The sequence below is a fragment of the Rhinoraja longicauda genome, chromosome 11 (assembly GCF_053455715.1).
Source record: "Rhinoraja longicauda isolate Sanriku21f chromosome 11, sRhiLon1.1, whole genome shotgun sequence".
Classification (NCBI taxonomy): domain Eukaryota; kingdom Metazoa; phylum Chordata; class Chondrichthyes; order Rajiformes; family Arhynchobatidae; genus Rhinoraja; species Rhinoraja longicauda.
Genome location: NC_135963.1, coordinates 33,982,106 through 34,000,964, shown reverse-complemented (window position 1 = coordinate 34,000,964; position 18,859 = coordinate 33,982,106). Strand labels below are relative to the sequence as shown.

At 41.0% G+C, this 18,859-nt stretch overlaps 1 protein-coding gene across 1 annotated transcript in view; it reads right to left on the bottom strand.

The window, feature by feature from the left end:
• lrrc40 (leucine rich repeat containing 40) overlaps positions 1–18,859 on the bottom strand; it is a 51,829-nt gene that overhangs the window by 12,001 nt on the left and 20,969 nt on the right. The window contains exons 10-13 of the mRNA XM_078407984.1: positions 15,425–15,524; positions 12,347–12,454; positions 3,515–3,625; positions 2,001–2,078 (exon numbers count right to left, since the gene is read on the bottom strand). Of these exons, the coding sequence (XP_078264110.1) occupies positions 2,001–2,078; positions 3,515–3,625; positions 12,347–12,454; positions 15,425–15,524 (397 nt within the window). The remainder of the gene's footprint in view (positions 1–2,000; positions 2,079–3,514; positions 3,626–12,346; positions 12,455–15,424; positions 15,525–18,859) is intronic.

The following is an 18,859-nucleotide window of genomic DNA, read 5'->3' as shown; positions in this document are numbered from 1 at the left end:
ATCTGTTTTCACCAAGGTGAAGGACAGGGAGAACGGTGTGATCAATGTGGAGAATTCTAATATGCAAGAACAGTTTCAGATTAAGAAGGCAGAGGTGTTGGAGCTCTTGAAGAGCATTAACGTGGTTAAATCCCCAGATCTGATGGGATCTATTAAAGTTATTGAGAGAGGCAAGAGAAGAGATTGCAGGAACCTTGATATAGATCTATGCGTATTCTCTAACTCCAGGCAAGGTTCCGGAGGACTGGAGAGTAGCTAATGTTGATCCTTTATTTAAGGAGGGAAGTAGAGAGAATCCATGGAATTATTGGCCAGTGATAGGGAAGTTATTGGGAGAAGTTTCTTAGGGATTGGATTTATTCCTTTTTGAGGTGACGAAGGTGATCAATGAGGGTAGGGCAGTGGATATTAGAACATAGAAAATAGGTGCAGGAGGAGGCCATTCGGCCCTTTGAGCCAGCACCACCATTCATTGTGATCATGGTTGATCGTCCACAATCAATAACCCATGCCTGTCTTCTCCCCATATCCCTTGACTCCACTAGCCCCTGGAGCTCTATCTAACTCTCTCTTAAATCCATCCAGTGATTTTGCCTCCACTGCCCTCTGTGGCAGAAAATTCCACAAATTCACAACTCTCTGGGTGAAAAGGTTCCTTCTCACCTCAGTTTTAAATGGCCTCCCCTTTATTCTAAGACTGTAGCCCCTGGTTCTGTACTCGCCCAACATTGGGAACATTTATCCTACATCTAGCTTGTCCAGTCCTTTTATAATTTTATATGTCTCTATAAGATCCCTTCTCATCCTTCTAAACTCCAGTGAATACAAGCCTAGTCTTTTCAATCTTTCCTCATCCCTGTGTAAAAAAAAAAACTAACCTCACACATCTCCTTTAGGCTTTGCCGATCCCATGTTCAGCTATGCCCTCTAGTATTTGACATTTCCACCCTGGGAAAACGATTTTGACTGTCTTCTTTACCGACTCCTTTCATAATTTTATGTACCACTATCAGATCTCCCCTCAACCTCCGGTGTTCCAGAGAAAACAATCCTAGTCAGTCAAATCTCTCCTTGTACGTCTTAATCTAGGCAGCATTCTGGTAAACCTCTTCTGTACCCTCTCCAAAGCCTCCATATCCTTCCTGTAATAGGTGATCAGAACTGTACATAATACTCCAAATGCAGCCTAACCAAAGTCTTATAGAGCTGCATCATTACTTCCCGACTCTTATTCTCAATGAGCCCAACACTAATCCCTGAGGTACTCCACTAGTCACAGGCCTCCTGTTTACCTCGCTGCGGCCATGCACTTTTTCTTATCTGCATTTTCTCTGCAGCTGGAACACTATATTCTGCACTTTTCTGCTTCTGCACCCTTTTCTCTTTGCACTACCCATTGTCTGGTTTTAATTGTTAACAGGTACAGATGTTTTTACCAAGATAGCAAGCAAAACAAAGTTTTCCACTGTTTCTCAGTTTGTGTGACACTAATAAACCAATACCAATAAAATTATGTTCACTGGTCTCAAAGTGCCCCCCAACTAACACTTCAATCACCTACCCTGCCATTTCCAAAAGAGGTCAAGTTTTTCCTCTTCTCTAGTAGGGCCATCTACATATTGATTGAGAACATTTTCCTGAACATACTTGACAAATTCCACCTAGCACCATGGCATTAATGGCACAATATGTTCACCTGCCCCCAAAGTCGTTTTCATGTGTGTGGTAACTTGGGCCTTTCATGACATACAAGTAGGTGCTGCTTACTGTGGACCAAATAAATTATGTAGGTTTTGAATGCAAGAATACTGTTCTGAATGAGGATGTTCTGTTCATACTGGTTTTCTCAGCAGAACAGAGTAAAATGCAGATAGAAATAAATGTAAAATGCAGATAGAAATAAATTCACACCGGTCCTAAAAAATGCAAGACAATATCTATAATCCGTCATCTAAAGAACACATTTTAAATACTACATTAACCCCAAGTAAAATACTAACCTGTTAAATGAGAGGATTACAGTTTGTAATCGTTGCAGTCTTTTCATTTCCATAGGCAGTGAAGTCAAAAGGTTATTTCTTAGAATAAAGGAAATAATAATGATAAGGTAATGTCAAAAAGTTATCGTATGTGCAGAAGTACAAGTTTCATATGTACCGACCACCCTACACACCATACTGACCAAATCTTCATCATCCTCCCGCAAGTCCTATCAATCACTTTCTCTTTTAAAAGAGAAACAAGTTAAAACTAGGAACAAGTTAAAAAGTACAACTGAAAAACGTTTGCTGAGAAACTTAATATAGACTATATCTTGATGCATTTTGTACCATTATTATTTTTGACATCCAGTTTTAATGTCCATGCTGTTATTTAGCCTACAACTGCTCTTGTTATAGAAAGTGGAAATGTCATTATTCTGCTAATAGCCTGGGCTGGAAACTCCATCATATAGAACAATTATACCCCTAAAGACAGAGTTATCAGAAATCAAATTGATTTAGCAGTTGATCCTGAAATTTGCATCAGGGCCTTTTGTGATCACACTGCACTGATGCTCAGAAGCAACCCCACTGACATAGTAGCATCAAAAGTATGCAAATAAAGATTGATTCCATATCCATAGCAACCATTTATGCATTCTTGACCAGCTGATGGCATACGATATGGTACGATAGAACTTTAATGATCCAGGAGGGAAATTGATCTGCCAACTGTCATAAATACACAAAATTCATGAAATATGAAATTAAAGTAACAAGTGGAAAGAATTGGAGATGTGCAGAGATTGGGGAGGGGGTCAGTCTCAGTCTCAATCTACCCCACGACAGAAGGGGGAGGAGTTGTACAGTTTGATAGCCACAGGATAGAAGGATCTCCTGTGACATTCTGTCCTGCATCTTGGTAGAACCAGCCAGTTGCTGAAGGTACTCGTCAGGTGCGTCATGGAGGGGGTGAGCTGTATTGTCCAGGATGCTCCGCAGTTTGAGGAGCATCCTCCCCTCCAAGACCGCCTCCAACTAATCCAACTCCGCCCCCAGGACAGAGCCAGCCTTCCTGATGAGTTTGTTAATCCTATTGGTGTCCGTGGCTTTCGCCCTGCTGCTCCAGCACACGGCAGCGAATAAGATGGCACTGGCTACCAGGACTACTGGTATGTGACAGACTGCAGGGGACCCAGCACAGATCCATGTGCACAGCACTGGTCACAGGCCTCCAATCTGATAGACAAGCCTCTGCCTCTTTCCCCAAGCTAATTTTGTATCCAACTTGCTAGCACGCACTGGATGTTATGAGATCTCACCTGGTCCAATCTGCCATTCAGGACCTTGTCAAAAGTCTTGCTAAAGACCTCTTCCTTCATGCTCCATGTTGTTTAGCACAGGTGGAATTTCCACCTCATTATTAAGCAAAAAAATGTGAAAGCTAATTTTCTGTAAAAGATGGATGGATCTACATTGCCCCAGAAGTCACAAATGAGAGCAACACAAATGTACGGATGATCCCAACATACCTAAGATCCAGATGTATCAGGTGCTCCAGTGTGCAAAGCTCCAAGGAAATTGAACCAAGCTTGTTAAAACCAAGATTTACATCAGTCACTGTGGCCTTAAGTTCTGTAATCCTGCACAAAAAGATAATATTAATATTATTGGCATCCTCTTTGTATCTTTATCATAAGAACACCAAATGGTTATTTATATATAGCTACCATTTAGACCAACAATTCAGGTAGTTTTCTTTACAATATCTTTTTAAAGGAGTTGATAAGAAAATATCCTTCACAACAGCAAATAATTTTATCAAAACAAAAACCCAACTATTTATTGCTCATTTATTGACGTAAAGATTGTTTACAACAATCGGGGCTTTTGAAAAAAAGAAATTAAAATCAAAGTTATGCAATGTTATCAACAATGTTTTAAAATATAAATCGTACATTCAGAATTGCAATTAATTCTGCCTTTAAAAATCTTGAGTACATTAGTTCAGCATCTGTGGTGAAAGAGCATGCCCCTGTTCTATTTATAAGGTTCGTTAATTGTTGATTTGAATACAATGAATAATTATACATCCTTAACCCTCAACTGTCAGGAACAGCTTTACCAAGACTTTCCCTCTACTTCTCTTTTCTCCTTAAGAAAATAAATATAGATGTAAGAAAGTAGGATACATCAACTGGCTCCTTGATTATTCAATAAGACGATGGCTGATCTGACTTTGGTCTCAGATTCACTTTCCTGTCTGTTCCCCTTCACATGAACTCCCCTGACCCGCTTGACCATGAGAATATTGATTATATCTTTCTACCTTGATTAAACAACCACAGCTCCCGGGCCACAGATTTCTAAAGATTCGACACAATCTGGGAGAAGACATTCTTCATCATTACATCTTGAATGGCAATCCCCTATTCTGAAACTATGCCCCCAACTTCTAGAATAGCCCACAAAGGGAAACAGCTGATCAGCCTCTCAAACATAGAACAGTACAGCACAGGAATAGGCCCTTCAGCCCACAATTGATGTGCCGAACATGATTCCAAGCCCAACTGCCTGCACATAATCTATTTCCCTCCATTCGCTTCATATTTATATGCCTATCCAAAAAACCTAAAACATTGCTATCGTATCTTTTTGCACCATCACACAGCAAGGTAATCCAGGCAACCATCAGACTCTTTAAAAAAACATGTCCTGCATACTTCCTTTAAACTTTGCCCCTTTCACCTTAAAGCGATGGCCTCCAGTATTTGATATATCCATCCTGGGAAAAAGATTCCAACTGTCTACCTCTCATAATTTTATATACTTCTATCAGGTCTCCCCTCAACCTCTGGCATTCTAAAGAAGACAATCCAAGTCTGTCCAACCTCTCATTGTAGCTAGTATCCTCTAATCCAGACATCATTCTGGTAAACCTTCTCTGCATCCTTTTCAAAGCCTCTCCTATCCTTCCTGTATTGTGGCAACGAGATTGGCACACAAAACTTCAACATGTACAGCTCTGAGGAAACTTTCCTGAACTCATTTGACAAATTCCACCCCATCTTAGCCCTCAGCACTATAATAGTCCCATCTGCATTGGGAAAGTTAAAATCCCCTACAATGACAAACCTATTAGTCTTGCAGCTCCCTGCCATCTTCCGGTACATTTGTTTTTGAAATCCCATTGACTATTTGGGGGCTATGGGGGCATTTCAAATGTACTATATATTGATCAACAAGTGTACTATATATTGATCAGTCAAATAAACTGATCATCCCCTTTTTATTTTGCAGTTCCACCCATATAGTTCACTGGATGAGCCATCAATTATGTCATCTCGGACTACTGTGGTGACGTTCTCCTTAATCAGAGCCCCTTCCTCTTTTAACCCCCCCCCCACCACCTCTATCTCACCTGTAGCACCTGTACCCTGGAACATTGAGCTGCCGATCCTGCCCCTCTTTAGCCAGTTTTCCGAAATGGCTACAATGTCCCAGTCACACATACCTATCCACCCCCCGAGTTCTTCTCCCTTAACTGCCAGGCCTCTTGCATTAAAAAAATTGTAATTCAAACCAAAAGTCCTTCTTCGCTCCCTGCCATGCTCCTGCCTATTCTTCCCACTAAACTCGCTTTCATCACCTTCCATATTGACTTCCAGCCTCTCATCTCCCTTGGTTCTGCATTGGATCCTGCCCCCTTGCTAATCTAGTTTAAACCCACCCGTGTAGCACAAGCAAACCTGCCTGCCAGGCTACTGGTTCCTCTCCATTTCAGGTGTAACCGTCCCTCTTGTATAGGTCACCTTTGCCCCTGCACCAACTCCTCAGCCACGCACTCATCGGTCTATCGTCCTATTCCTAACCACACCAGCATGTGGCATCAAGAGTAATCCAGAGATCACTAGCGTAGAGGTCCTGCTTTTTAACCTTTTCCTGAACCCCCTTTATTTACTTAAAGGGCCTGATCCCTTTTCTTAGGATGTAATTTGTGCCAACGTGCACAATGACATCTGGTAGCACACCCACCACTTTGAGAATGTCATGCAGTCGCTCGGAGACATACTGAACCCTGGCACCAGGGAGGCAACACACTATTCTGGAATCTCGATTGCTGCCACAGAATTTCCTGCCTATCCCCCCAACTAATGAGTCTCCTACCACTATGGCCCTACCTGAGATTACGCTTTCCAACAGTGCCACAGACCTGACTGCTACTGACGCTCACTCCTGATGTGTCATCCCCCTCAACAGTGTCCAAAAGGATATAAATGTTTTGAAGGGGAATGACCACAGGGGTCACCTGCCCTCTCTGCCTACTCCCTTCCATCATGATCACCCATCTACTCTCTTCTTGTATTTAGGCGGGCCCACCTCGCTGTAACTCCAATCTATGAAGCTCTCATTCCCCCGGAATATCCTGAGGTCATCCAGCTGCAGCTCCAGTTCCGCAACAAGGTTTGTAAGGAGCTGCATCTGGGCACACTTCCCACGGGTGTAGTCATCAGGGACACCAGCAGTTTCCCTGAATGCCCACATCCTATATCCACATCCTACAGCAGGAATTCTACTTGCCGATTGAAAAGGATAATAGTTGAATGAAGAGGCTCATGGAATGGAAGGTGAGAACTGGGGACTTTGTTCTTGCTCTGCCCAGCAGGTGAAGCAAGAGCAGAGGTACAGAAAATAGATAGATACAATCAGCGGCTCTGTCCACTGCAGTAGAGGTAGCTAGGTAGCTCTCAGCAATACTTCAGAATCACCTTTGTGGAGCATCTTGTGTCTCATTCCACACGAGCAAATGCAACAGAGACAGAGGAACTGAGAAAGTGGAGTGAAGGCAAGGAAGGAGATGTATAATCAAGGTAGCGAGAGGAGCCTGTGGGCTTTCACTGGATCTTGGTGGCTAGTCCACACCAGAGATGGACACAGAGATCCAGATATATCTTTATGTACCACATAAACAGTTTGGTGTGTGGGCTCAAATAGGACTGAAACAAAGATGTTCTAGAGAAAGTGCTCTTTGCTCCATGGAAGCTGTGGACAATAAATATTATAAGTTGAATTAAAAAAAAGAAAGAAGCATGTGGAATGTTTAGGAAGCTGAAATCAGATGAAGCCTTTGGGAAGCATAAAAGCAGGAAATAACAAACAAGAAATTAGAGGGGCTAAAATGGGCCATGAAATGTCCTTGGCAAGTGGTCTGGCCTTCACATTCTCCATCTCTGACTCTTCCCTGCCCTATCTGGATCTCTGTGTCCATCTCAGGTGTAGACAAGCCACCAAGATCCAGTAAAAGCCCACAGGCTCCTATTGCTACATTATCACCAAGACTCATTACCCCAACACACCCTCAACCTAGCTCCACCTGCCCATCATCTTCGTCTAGTTCCACCTATCACCTACCATCCCTCTGTCCCATATCTCCCAATTACTTCTGCACACTGGTATCTTCCCACTCCATTCTCAGTCCTAATGCAACTTCTCAATCTGTAAAGTATAGACCAGTAAGCATAGAACTGAGAACAGTACAGCACAGGAACAAGCTCCAAGACCCACAATGTCTGTGCTGAACATGATGCCTAGCTGATCTCATCTGCCCAAAACATATCCCTCTATTCCCTACACTTCCCTGTGCCCATCTAAAAGCTGTTTAAACACCACAATTGTGGTGCAACCAACACCACCCTCTGTGCAAATAAACTTGCCATGCCCATTTCCATTCAACTTTTCCCATCTTACCTTATAGCTATGCCTCTAGTGTTGGACATTTCAACCTGGGAAAAAGATTTTGACTGTCTAACCTATCTAAGCCTCATGATTTTATACAATTCTATTAAGTCTCCCCTCAACCTCCAATGTTTCAGAGAAAACAATCCAAGTCTATCCAACTTCTCCAGTAATTGAGCCCTCTAATCCAGGCAGTATTCTGGTAAACCTCCTCATCTTTCCTGTAATGGAACGACCAGAACTGCTTGCAATACTCCATGTGCAGCCTAACCAAAGTCCTCTGGCGCTCCATCATGACTTCCTAACTCTTATATTCAATGAAGGCAAGCACACCATATGCATTCTTTAGCACCCTATCTACCTGCGCTGCACCTTTCATTGAACTATGAACCAACTCCAAGATTCTCTGCACATCAATGCAGTTAAGGGACTTGCCATTAACTGTATACTCTCGCCCAACATTCAATCTCCCAAAGTACAACTCCCTTGCACTTGTTCGGGTTAAATTCAATCTGCCATTTCTCTGCCCATTTCTGCAGCTGATCTATATATCGCTGTATTTTCTGACAGCCTGCCTCACTGCAGCTCCTCTAATTTTGGTGTTGTCAGCAAACTTACTTACAGAGACACATCTATATTACACCTAAGGTAGACACAAAATGCTGGAGGAACTCAACAGGACAGGCAGCATCTCTAGAGAGAAGGAATGGGTGACGTTTCGTGTTAAGACCCTTCTTCGGACGATATTACATCTAGGTAATTTATATATATCACAAACATCAGAGGTCCCAGCACAAATCCCTGCAGAACTCCACTGGTCACAGATCTCCAGTTAGAATATCTATCTTCCACCACAACTCTCTGTCTACTATGAATAAGTGAGTTCATAAACGTTATGACCCTATGATCGTGATTCCCGTACTACTTCATGTTGCCTCGGCAAGGCCACCAGCATTATCAAGGACGAGTCGCACACTGGCCACTTCCTCTTTTCCCTTCTTCCATTGGGTAAAAGGTATAGAAGTATGAAAAAGCACACTTCCAGATTCAGGGACAGATTTTTTCCCAGCTGCTATTAGGCAACTGAACCATCCTACCACAACAAGAGGGCAGTCCTGAACTACTGTGTAGGAAAGAACTGCAGATGCTGGTTTAAATCGAAGGTAGACACAAAATGCTGGAGTAACTCAGCGGGACAGGCAGCATCTCTGGAGAGAAGGAATGGGTGACGTTTCGGATCGAGACCCTTCTTAGTCCTGCACTACTATCTACCTCATTGGAAACCCATGGACTAACTTTGATCAGACATTACTGGGTTTATCTTGCATGAAATGGTATTCACGTTATTCTCTTTTCGTGTATCCGTACGTGTGGAAGGCTCGATTGTAATCATGCCTTGTCTTTTCGCTGACTCATTAGCACACAGCAAAAGCTTTTCACTGTATCTCGGTACACATGACAATAAACTAAACTCAAACTCATCTGGCTGACTGCATCTGCAAAGAAACAGCCAAGATACATGATGGTAATAGGAAGAGTCCATGGTTTATGTTGGGATGGGCAATGGAATGGCTGGGATTGATAGGGAACTCCTTGGTGCAAGGATTGTCTTTGTTACCATCATCCTAGTATTGCATGTTCCTTTTCTGCTTCTTAAATGTTTCTGTGTGAAGCTGATGGAACAAAGAATCCTTTTTTTCCCCAAGACGTGCCCCAAGCATCAAGGAAGTTTTGGGATATATATGCAGGTCCACCACCAATTTTCTGGCACCCTTTTTTCAGAGCCTTTCTGGACTATCTATTTTGTTGAACAAACAGAGGTTAGAGCATCCCCAAGGAGTCCAGTGGTACCGGAACGGTCCGCCTCGCCCGCCCAGGGGCCTAGACACAGGCCAGCAAGATGTCCTCAGAAGTCGGCTATGGGAACGGATCTGCCTGCTTCGGCCGGGCCGTAGTTTCAGAGACTTGGGTGTTCTCTGGAAGCTCATGTTTCCTTCTACACTCCAAAGACATACAGGTTTTTAGGTTAATGGGCCTTAAATAGTTCCTAGTGCGTAAGATAGAACTAGTGTACAGGGATCGCTGGTCGGCGCGGACACAGTGGGCCGGAGGGCCTGTTTCCATGCTGTATCTCTAAACTAAACTGTCCTAAAGACGTACAGGTTTGTAGGTTAATTGGCTTCTGTAAATTGAATGAATGAATGAAACTTTATGAGCACGTCAAAGTGAAATGTACGGGTGATCGTTGATTGGCGCAGAAGAGCTGAAGGGCCTGTTTCCAAGCTGAATCTCTAAACTAAATAACTTGGTGTATTGTGCGCAGTTCTAGTCACCATACTCTAGGAAGGACACATTTGCACTGGAGAGAGTGCAAAGGAGGTTGACTGGATTAGAGGACTTTAGTTGTGGAGAGGGCGTAGATGAGCTAGGCTTGTTTTCTCTGGAGCAAAGGAGGCTGAAAGGTAATCTGATGGAGGAATGTAAAATTACATCGTAGTAATTGATATCTGGAACACGCAGCAGTCAAAGGTGGTGGTGGAATGATATATAATCACCAGTGCAAGAAACATTAAAACAGACACTTAATTTAGGCAATGCATTAGAACAGACATAGAAAATAGGTGCAGGAGGCCATTCGGCCCTTCGAGCCAGCACCACCATTCATTGTGATCATGGCTGATCGTCCCCAATCAATAACCCGTGCCTGCCTTCTCCCCATATCCCTTGATTCCACTAGCCTCTAGAGCTCTATCTAACTCTCTCTTAATTCCATCCAGTGATTTGGCCTCCACTGCCCTCTGTGGCAGACAATTCCAAAAATTCACAACTCTCTGGGTGAAAAAGTTTTTTCTCACCTCAGTTTTAAATGGCCTCCCCTTTATTCTAAGACTGTGGCCCCTGGTTCTGGACTCGCCCAACATTGAATGATATGAACCAAATGCAGGCCAATGGGGTGATGAATGTGGGGAAAAATGCTTGGCATGAACATGGGCCAAAGGTCTGTTTCTGTATTCTATAGATTCATGACCCCTTGTCCTATTAAATAGTTCTAATTATAGGTTGGGGAAGAGCTATTTTAAAAGCTTCTGCAGGTGGTTGATGGAGATCCAGTCAAGCAGGCTACTGTGTCCAGAACGGTGTCAACTTGGGATTATTCTAAACTCATCACTTCTATCAGTATTGCTCCATTATTGTCACAAGTACCATGATATAGTGGAAATAATTTGTTTAACGTGCTATCCAGGCAGATCATACTGTACACGAGGCCAATCATATCATACACAAGTACAACGGGTAGTGCGTAGAGAGAAAGGAAACAGAGTGCAGAATATAGTTAGCAGCTATAGAGAAAGTGAAGATATTTTTAAGTGCAAGGGCCACAACGAGGTAAATTGGAAGATCGGGAATACATCCTTAGTGTCTGAGAGGTCTGCTCACAAGACCAATCTTGAATCTGGTGGTATGTGCTTTAAACCTTTTGTATTCCAAGGGTGAGGGGAGAAGTGAGAATTACCAGGGTTGGAATGGTCCTTGATACTGTTTACTGCTTTCCCTTGAAGTGTAGATCAAGGGTTCCCAACCTGGGGTAAATTTACCCCCAGGGAGTAAATTTCGCCTACCCAGGGGGTGCATTTGGTGATTCTGGATTTGTACATATTGACTGATTGTGTTTGGTTCTGGTATCTGTTCATCATTAGTTGTTCATAAATAAGTGAAATAACATTGTTATGTGCTATTATTATTGTTATTTGAACTTCAAATAATAATGTTATAAACAGTATTTTAAAATTTCCCCTTTGCCGGTTGCTTTATTATGGTAGAAGTGTAAACTCAAGTTACTGAACAAAACAGGGTGGGGGGGAATTTACTTTTGAAAAGTTGCAAAGGGGTAATCGGGACGAAAAAGGTTGGGATCTCCTGGTGTAGATGGAGTAAAGTAGGAGGGCAGGAAGTAATACCTTTATAGTAAGATACATTATATCTGTTCTTCTTTTATCTCCACAGCATTTGTGTGGCTGGTGTAGTTGTGTTTCTGGTCAATTGTGACTCCAAGATTCTTAACTGGGAAGGGGGTACAAATGGTAAAGATTATGCTAATAAAATATCAAGGGTAGGTGATTGCACCTTGTCTTAACGGAAATGGTCATTATCTGGCACTTGTGTTGCACTCATGTAAACCGTTTACCAGCCATGACAGAATTTTATATAGGTCTACTGCGAGTGTTTCTTTTTACATTACGGGAAAATGAATCATAATTCTAATTCAGAACTGGATATTAAACAAAGGAGAAAAATAAAATTCCAATTATCAGAATACATGATAGTCATTTTACAATAACCCAATAAGCAGATTTTTATTTGCAAAAGATTCTTTAAAGCATAACAAAAATTAACATTAATGCAAAATACTACTGGATAATTGTTTTCTTTTTACTTATTAATCAATTTCAAGCATTACAAATTACTTACTGCATTAAGTGCTTCTTAATAATAGAATACATTTGAAACAGATTATTTGTATTTCATGTCCAAACACTACTGAGACCTGAGATTATGCTATGAATTAGAATGTTTTTAAACATTACTACACAAAACAGGATCACAAGCAGTCAGTATATTAGACCTACCTAGAAGGCACTGCAGTCAACAAGTTCTTGCTCAAGTTCACACTAACAATGGGAACTCCATTAGAGGCATTAAATACTTCATCTGGAACAACCACGGCTTTCTTGTCACTAGACCAAGACAAAATAACAAAGAGAATGTTTAGTTGTTGAAGACTTCGGGTCAAGTAACAAAAATTCTTTAAAAATGTGTTGCAGTAACTCAGCAGATTGATCCAAAACATCACCTCTACGTGTTTTCCACAGATGCTGCCTGGTCCATCGAGTTACTCCAGCACTGTGTTTATGGCGCACGATTCTTTCGCTTAAGTTAAAGTCTTCTAATGTTATTCTGCTTCAGATTAGTTTAATGTCACACGAAGTTCAAAGTAAACAGTATACATACACAAATGATAAATACAACAATAAATACAATGATGAATGCAAGGCCACAGAATGGTGCATGATTGTAGTGCAATAAAAAGCACAAATAATGTATGCTTCATGAATAAAAATGAAAGCTATAATATGCATATATATCTCAGAGGAGCCTGCAGGGGTTTGAGATCCTCTCCTGAGGGCTATCTCGTGTCATTTCACAGCATTTAGCCTGTACCAATTCCCTAAATTTTAAATGTGCATTATATTACAACCTAATTCAGGGAAACACTGAGAGATCAATTTTACCTATTATGTAGGAAATGTTGCTCAGCTTTCTATGAATCTGTCTGGATATTTTGAAAGATTACATTCCAATTTTTCTTTTTTTTTAATAAATGTGCCAGAATCTGAATTATTTTGTTTAATTACATTTTCTGGAAATGCATCACTTATTTTCTATGAAATTAAAGCTAATCTGAGCTACACAACTGTAGGAAGACACCTTATCAATGTGCTGCACAGTTTAGCTGGTCAAAATAGATTTTAATTATATAACTGTTATGTCATTTTCAGAATAATGCTTGTAAAAAAGGGATGATGTGATGGTCATATTCATAATTCTGCAGCATGCTTTACAATAGTAGACAATTAAGATTAAGAATCATCTTTTGCAATGGAGCAAAAGACGTACACTTCCCAGATTGGTGTGGAATTGGAGAGATTAGAAAGTACTCAAGCATAAAAAGGGAAGCATAAGAGACTCCACCTGTGTTAAAATAGCCATGTTCAAATCTAGAGTGTGACATTACCTCAGTGCCTTCCTCCTGTTAATATTTAATGTCTAGGCCACTGTGAAGATTATTGCCCTTAGAACAGTGATGTCAGCACAAATCCTTCTTTTAAAAGCTTGTTTTGTTAAAGAATCTGGCTTGGCCAACATTTATTGGGCATCAATAATTGCCCTAGAACTGTGTGGCTTGCCAGATCATTTCAGAGGATTTCTATGAATCAATGCAGAGATTAAATGATTTTTTTTAAAAAAGCTACTCTTCAGCAAAAACATAACCTCCTTTGAACATCAATGCTGATAAACCATGCATTCTTTATTTAATCCACAGTTTATAATGCAAAATAATTCTGCAACATTAAATCACTAAGTCTGAAAACAGATGGCTTTTGTTAGCCATGTACCTAAATAATTACACAGCAAATCACATTATATGTATTTACAGATATGGTAAAAATATTACATTTCTCTTGAATATGCTTTCCCATCGTAAAGTTTTAAGCTCATATGTTAAATTTAAAACTGCAACTAATTGCGTGTAAAAGAGATAGTCATCCAGATCAGAAAAGTAAGGAAGCAACATGGGAACAATCTATTTTAGATCTATTACTGTTAATGCAAAATAATGAATTTATATTCTAGTGGTTAAAGTATTTGTTAAGTGGAAATTATCTGGTAAAATTTCACCTGAAAAGTGGAATTAAATTTGATCTGGATAAAACAAATAAGGATATTGTGAGTTGCTTATGATAGACGGAAACTATATTGAAATAATTGAGAGTATAAAGTCAGTTTTATAGTTATATATATACAGGCCTTTTGGCCCAACTCACCATTGTAAACAAGATGTCGATCCAAGCTAGTTGTACCTGCCTTGATAATCCTCTGGCAGCTTGTTCCATTTATGAAAACGTTTCCCCTCAGGTCTCCTTTAAATCTTTCCTCTCACCTTCAAAACGTGCCCTCTATTTTAGACTTCCCTACCATGGGAAAATGACTGTGACCATTCACCTTATCTATGTCCATCATGATTTTATATATTTCTGTAAAGTCACCCCTCAACCTTCTACACACTGGGGAACCCCCCCCCCCCCCCAGCCTATAGAGTCTCGTTGTAACTCAGCCAATACCCCCCCACCCTCCTTGGTAACATCCTAGTGAATCTTTTCTGCACCCTTTGCAGCTTCTGATATCCTTCCTAAAGCTGGGCACCCAGATCTGTGCACAATACTCCAAGTGTGGTTTCACCAACAATGTGTAAATTTGCATCATGGCATCTCAACAATTGTACTTGATGCCCTGACCAATGAAGCCAAGCGTGTCAAATGCCTTTTCACCACCCCAACTACTTGTGTCACCAATTTCAGGGGTCCATGTACCTTTTCTCCTGGATTTCTCCATCTATCACACACCCCAGGGCCCTGCTATTTAAGTCCTACCGTAGTTTAACTTCCCAAAATATAATGCCTCACCCATATCCAAGCTAAATTCCATCTGCCATTCTTTGGCCCAACTACCCAGTTCATCTAGATTGTGTTGTCATCTTAGATAACTTTCTTCATTGTCCATCATAGCACCATTTTTATGTAATTCACAGACATAAACCATATTAACAATATTGTTGTCCAAATACTTAACCTAGCAATGATCCCTGTAGCACACCACTAATCACTGACATCCAATCTGAATAACAATGCTCCACTGCCACCCTGTCTCTTATCGTCAAACCAATTTGACAGGGATACACGAAGAGAGGCACAAAGAAGGGGAGAGTGTGATAGAGAGGATATCAGGGGGAGGGAGAGAAAGCAAACTTTATGTTGAATCTTTGCTGTGAAACTGGGCATTATATCAAGTACGCATTATAAGAACAAACTAATAAATCTGCAGAAATTTCAATATCACCAAATTTAATCTTTTTCCACATTACATACCTGTATTCTAACACCTTGTGTGTTCCTATGTTGTAGACAGTGGCATTAGATTCACTTGGAAATGTCATAGCTGTTCCTGGGCCACTGTCACCTTCGCCATCTGCTTGTTCAAATCAAAAACACAACAAATCAAGGAATATATTTGTGATGAACACACATGCATTAAAAAAAGCTTCTGACACTTGGTTTTTCAGTTCTTTGATCAATATCATATCATATCATATCATATATCTACAGCCGGAAACAGGCCTTTTCGGCCCTCCAAGTCCGTGCCGCCCAGTGATCCCCGTACATTAACACTATCCTACACCCACTAGGGACAATTTCTACATTTACCCAGCCAATTAACCTACATACCTGTACATCTTTGGAGTGTGGGAGGAAACCGAAGATCTCGGAGAAAACCCACGCAGGTCACGGGGAGAACGTACAAACTCCTTACAGTGCAGCACCCGTAGTCAGGATCAAACCTGAGTCTCCGGCGCTGCATTCGCTGTAAAGCAGCAACTCTACCGCTGCGCTACCGTGCCGCCTTGCAATTCGTTATTCTCAGGTTACTAGCAGTCAAAGACAAAGTTTACAATAAATAAATAGAGATGAGGACTTAAATACAAGACAGTTAAAGATGATTTCATGTTCTGGAATATTTCTGGTGAATTTGCCTTCCATCTCTTCAAGGCCACGATTTATTTTCTGATGTTTGATTCTCGAAACAACACATACAGTGCCCTCCATAATGTTTGGGACAAAGACCCATCATTTATTTATTTGCCTCTGTATTCCACAATTTGAGATTTGGAATTTAAAAAAAAAAATCACATATGGTCAAAGTGCACATTGTCAGATTGTATTAAAGGGTATTTTTATACATTTTGGTTTCACCATGTGGAAATTACAGCTGTGTTTATACATAGTTCCCCCCATTTCAGGGCACCATAATGCTTGGGACACATGGCTTCACAGGTGTTTGTAATTGCTCAGGTGTGTTTAATTGCCTCCTTAATGCAGGTGTAAGAAACCTCTCAGCACCTAGTCTTTCCTCCAGTCTTTCCATCGCCTTTGGAATCTATTATTGCTGTTTATCAACATGAGGACCAACGTTGTGCCAACAAAAGTCAAAGAAAGTCCCAGTTATTATGAGACTGAGAAACAAGAATAAAACTGTTAGAGACATCAGCCAAACCTTAGGCTTACCAAAATCAACTGTTTGGAACATCATTAAGAAGAAAGAGAGCACTGGTGAGTTTACTAATCGCAAAGAGACTGGCAGGCCAAGGAAGACCTCCACAGCCAATAGCAGAAGAATTCTCTCTATAATAAAGATAAATCCCTAAACACCTGTCAGAAACTCTCTTCAGGAGTGGATTTGTCAATGACCGCTGTCCGCAGAAGACTTAATGAACAGAGATACAGAGGCTACACTGGAAGATGCAAACCACTAGTTAGCCGCAAAAATAGGATGGCCGGGTTACAGTTTGCCAAGAAGTACTTAAAAGATCAACCACAGTTCTGGAAAAAGGTCTTGTGGACAGATGAGACAAAGATTAACACATCAGAGTGATGGCAGGAGCAAAGTATAGAGAAAAGAAGGAACTGCCCAAGATCCAAAGCATACCACCTCATCTGTGAAACACAGTGGTGGGGCTTATGGCCTGGGCATGTATGGCTGCTGAAGGTACTGCTAACTTATCTTAATTAATGCAAAACTGCTGATGGTAGCAGCATAATGAATTCTGAAGTGTATAGACACATCCTATCTGCTCAAGTTCAAACAAATGCCTCAAAGCTCATTGGCCGGCGGTTCATTCTACAGCAAGGCAATGATACTAAACACACTGCTAAAACAACAAAGGAGTTTTACAAAGCTAAAAAAATGGTCAATTCTTTAGTGGCCAAGTCACTCACCCGATCTGAACCCAATTGAGCATGCCTTTTGTATGCTGGACAGAAAACCGAAGGGACTAGCCCCCAAAACAAGCTTAAGGTAAAGATGGCTGCAATACAGGCCTGGCAGAACATCACCGGAGAAGACACCCAAGAAATGGTGATGTCCATGAATCGCAAACTTCAAGTAGTCATTGCAAGCAAAGGATATGCAACAAAAAACTAAACATGACTACTTTCATTTACATGACATTGCTGAGTCCCAAACATTATGGTGCCCTGAAATGGGGGGACTCTGTATAAACAATGCTGTAATTTCTCCATGGTGAGACCAAAATGTATAAAAATGGCCTTTATTAAAATCTGACAATGTGCACTTTAACTACATGTGATTATTTTCTATTACAAATCTCAAATTGTGGAGTACCGAGGCAAATAAATAAATGATGGGTATAAGAAAATAACTGCAGATGCTGGTACAAATCGATTTATTCACAAAATGCTGGAGTAACTCAGCAGGTCAGGCAGCATCGGTCTTTACCCGAAACGTCACCCATTCCTTCTCTCCCGAGATGCTGCCTGACCTGCTGAGTTACTCCAGCATTTTGTGAATAAATAAATGATGGGTCTTTGTCCCAAACATTATGGATGGCACTGTATAACTCCCAGTGTGGCCTGACCAAGCTTCTCCACCATTCCAGCATCATTTGCCACTTTATTTCATACCTCTACTGTGCAATGTAGGATACTATTCCAATTGTCATTTTTATTGCTTTTAACATTGTGCACGTGCATTCTTAAATACCATTATCATGAACTCCTCATCTCCTGAATTGAGAATATTTTGGTTTATCCGCATTGAATTCCATCTGCCAGTTTTCCCCCAATAACTAAATGTTGCCTCTTTATTGCTTTTTGCTTTTATCTAACAAAACATCATGGTTAAGTAAAATAGTCTAATAGTAAACAAGGATACATATTCTTGATTTATTCACAAAATGCTGGAGTAACTCAGCAGGTTACTTCTTCAGACTGAAGAAGGGTCTCGACCCGAAACGTCACCCATTCCTTCTCTCCCGAGATGCTGCCTGACCTGCTGAGTTACTCCAGCATTTTGTGAATAAATCGATTTGTACCAGCATCTGCAGTTATTTTCTTATACATATTCTTGATTCCATCAGGATGTTGTTCATAAAGATGGTGAAAAGCATAGGAGCCTTGGGTTCAATATATGCAATCCCAACTGTCACATATAGGCATTCCCTTGTCCACATGTCTTATACTGTGACATTGGAAGAAAATTCATGTTTTTTGATGTTTTATGGGTAATGACTTTGATATCTTCAGCAATATTCACAATCTGGGGAAGAAAATACCAGTGCCGAGAATGAAGGGGGACCCAGCAGGGGTAAACAGTAGAAGAGACTGTTCAGTGAACGTCTGCAAATTTGTTGGCGCCAAATTGTATACTGCCTAGAAGAGGTCTGCTATATATTACCGGGTTGTCTGCAAAACAAAGCGTTTCACCGTACCTAGGTATATGTGACAATA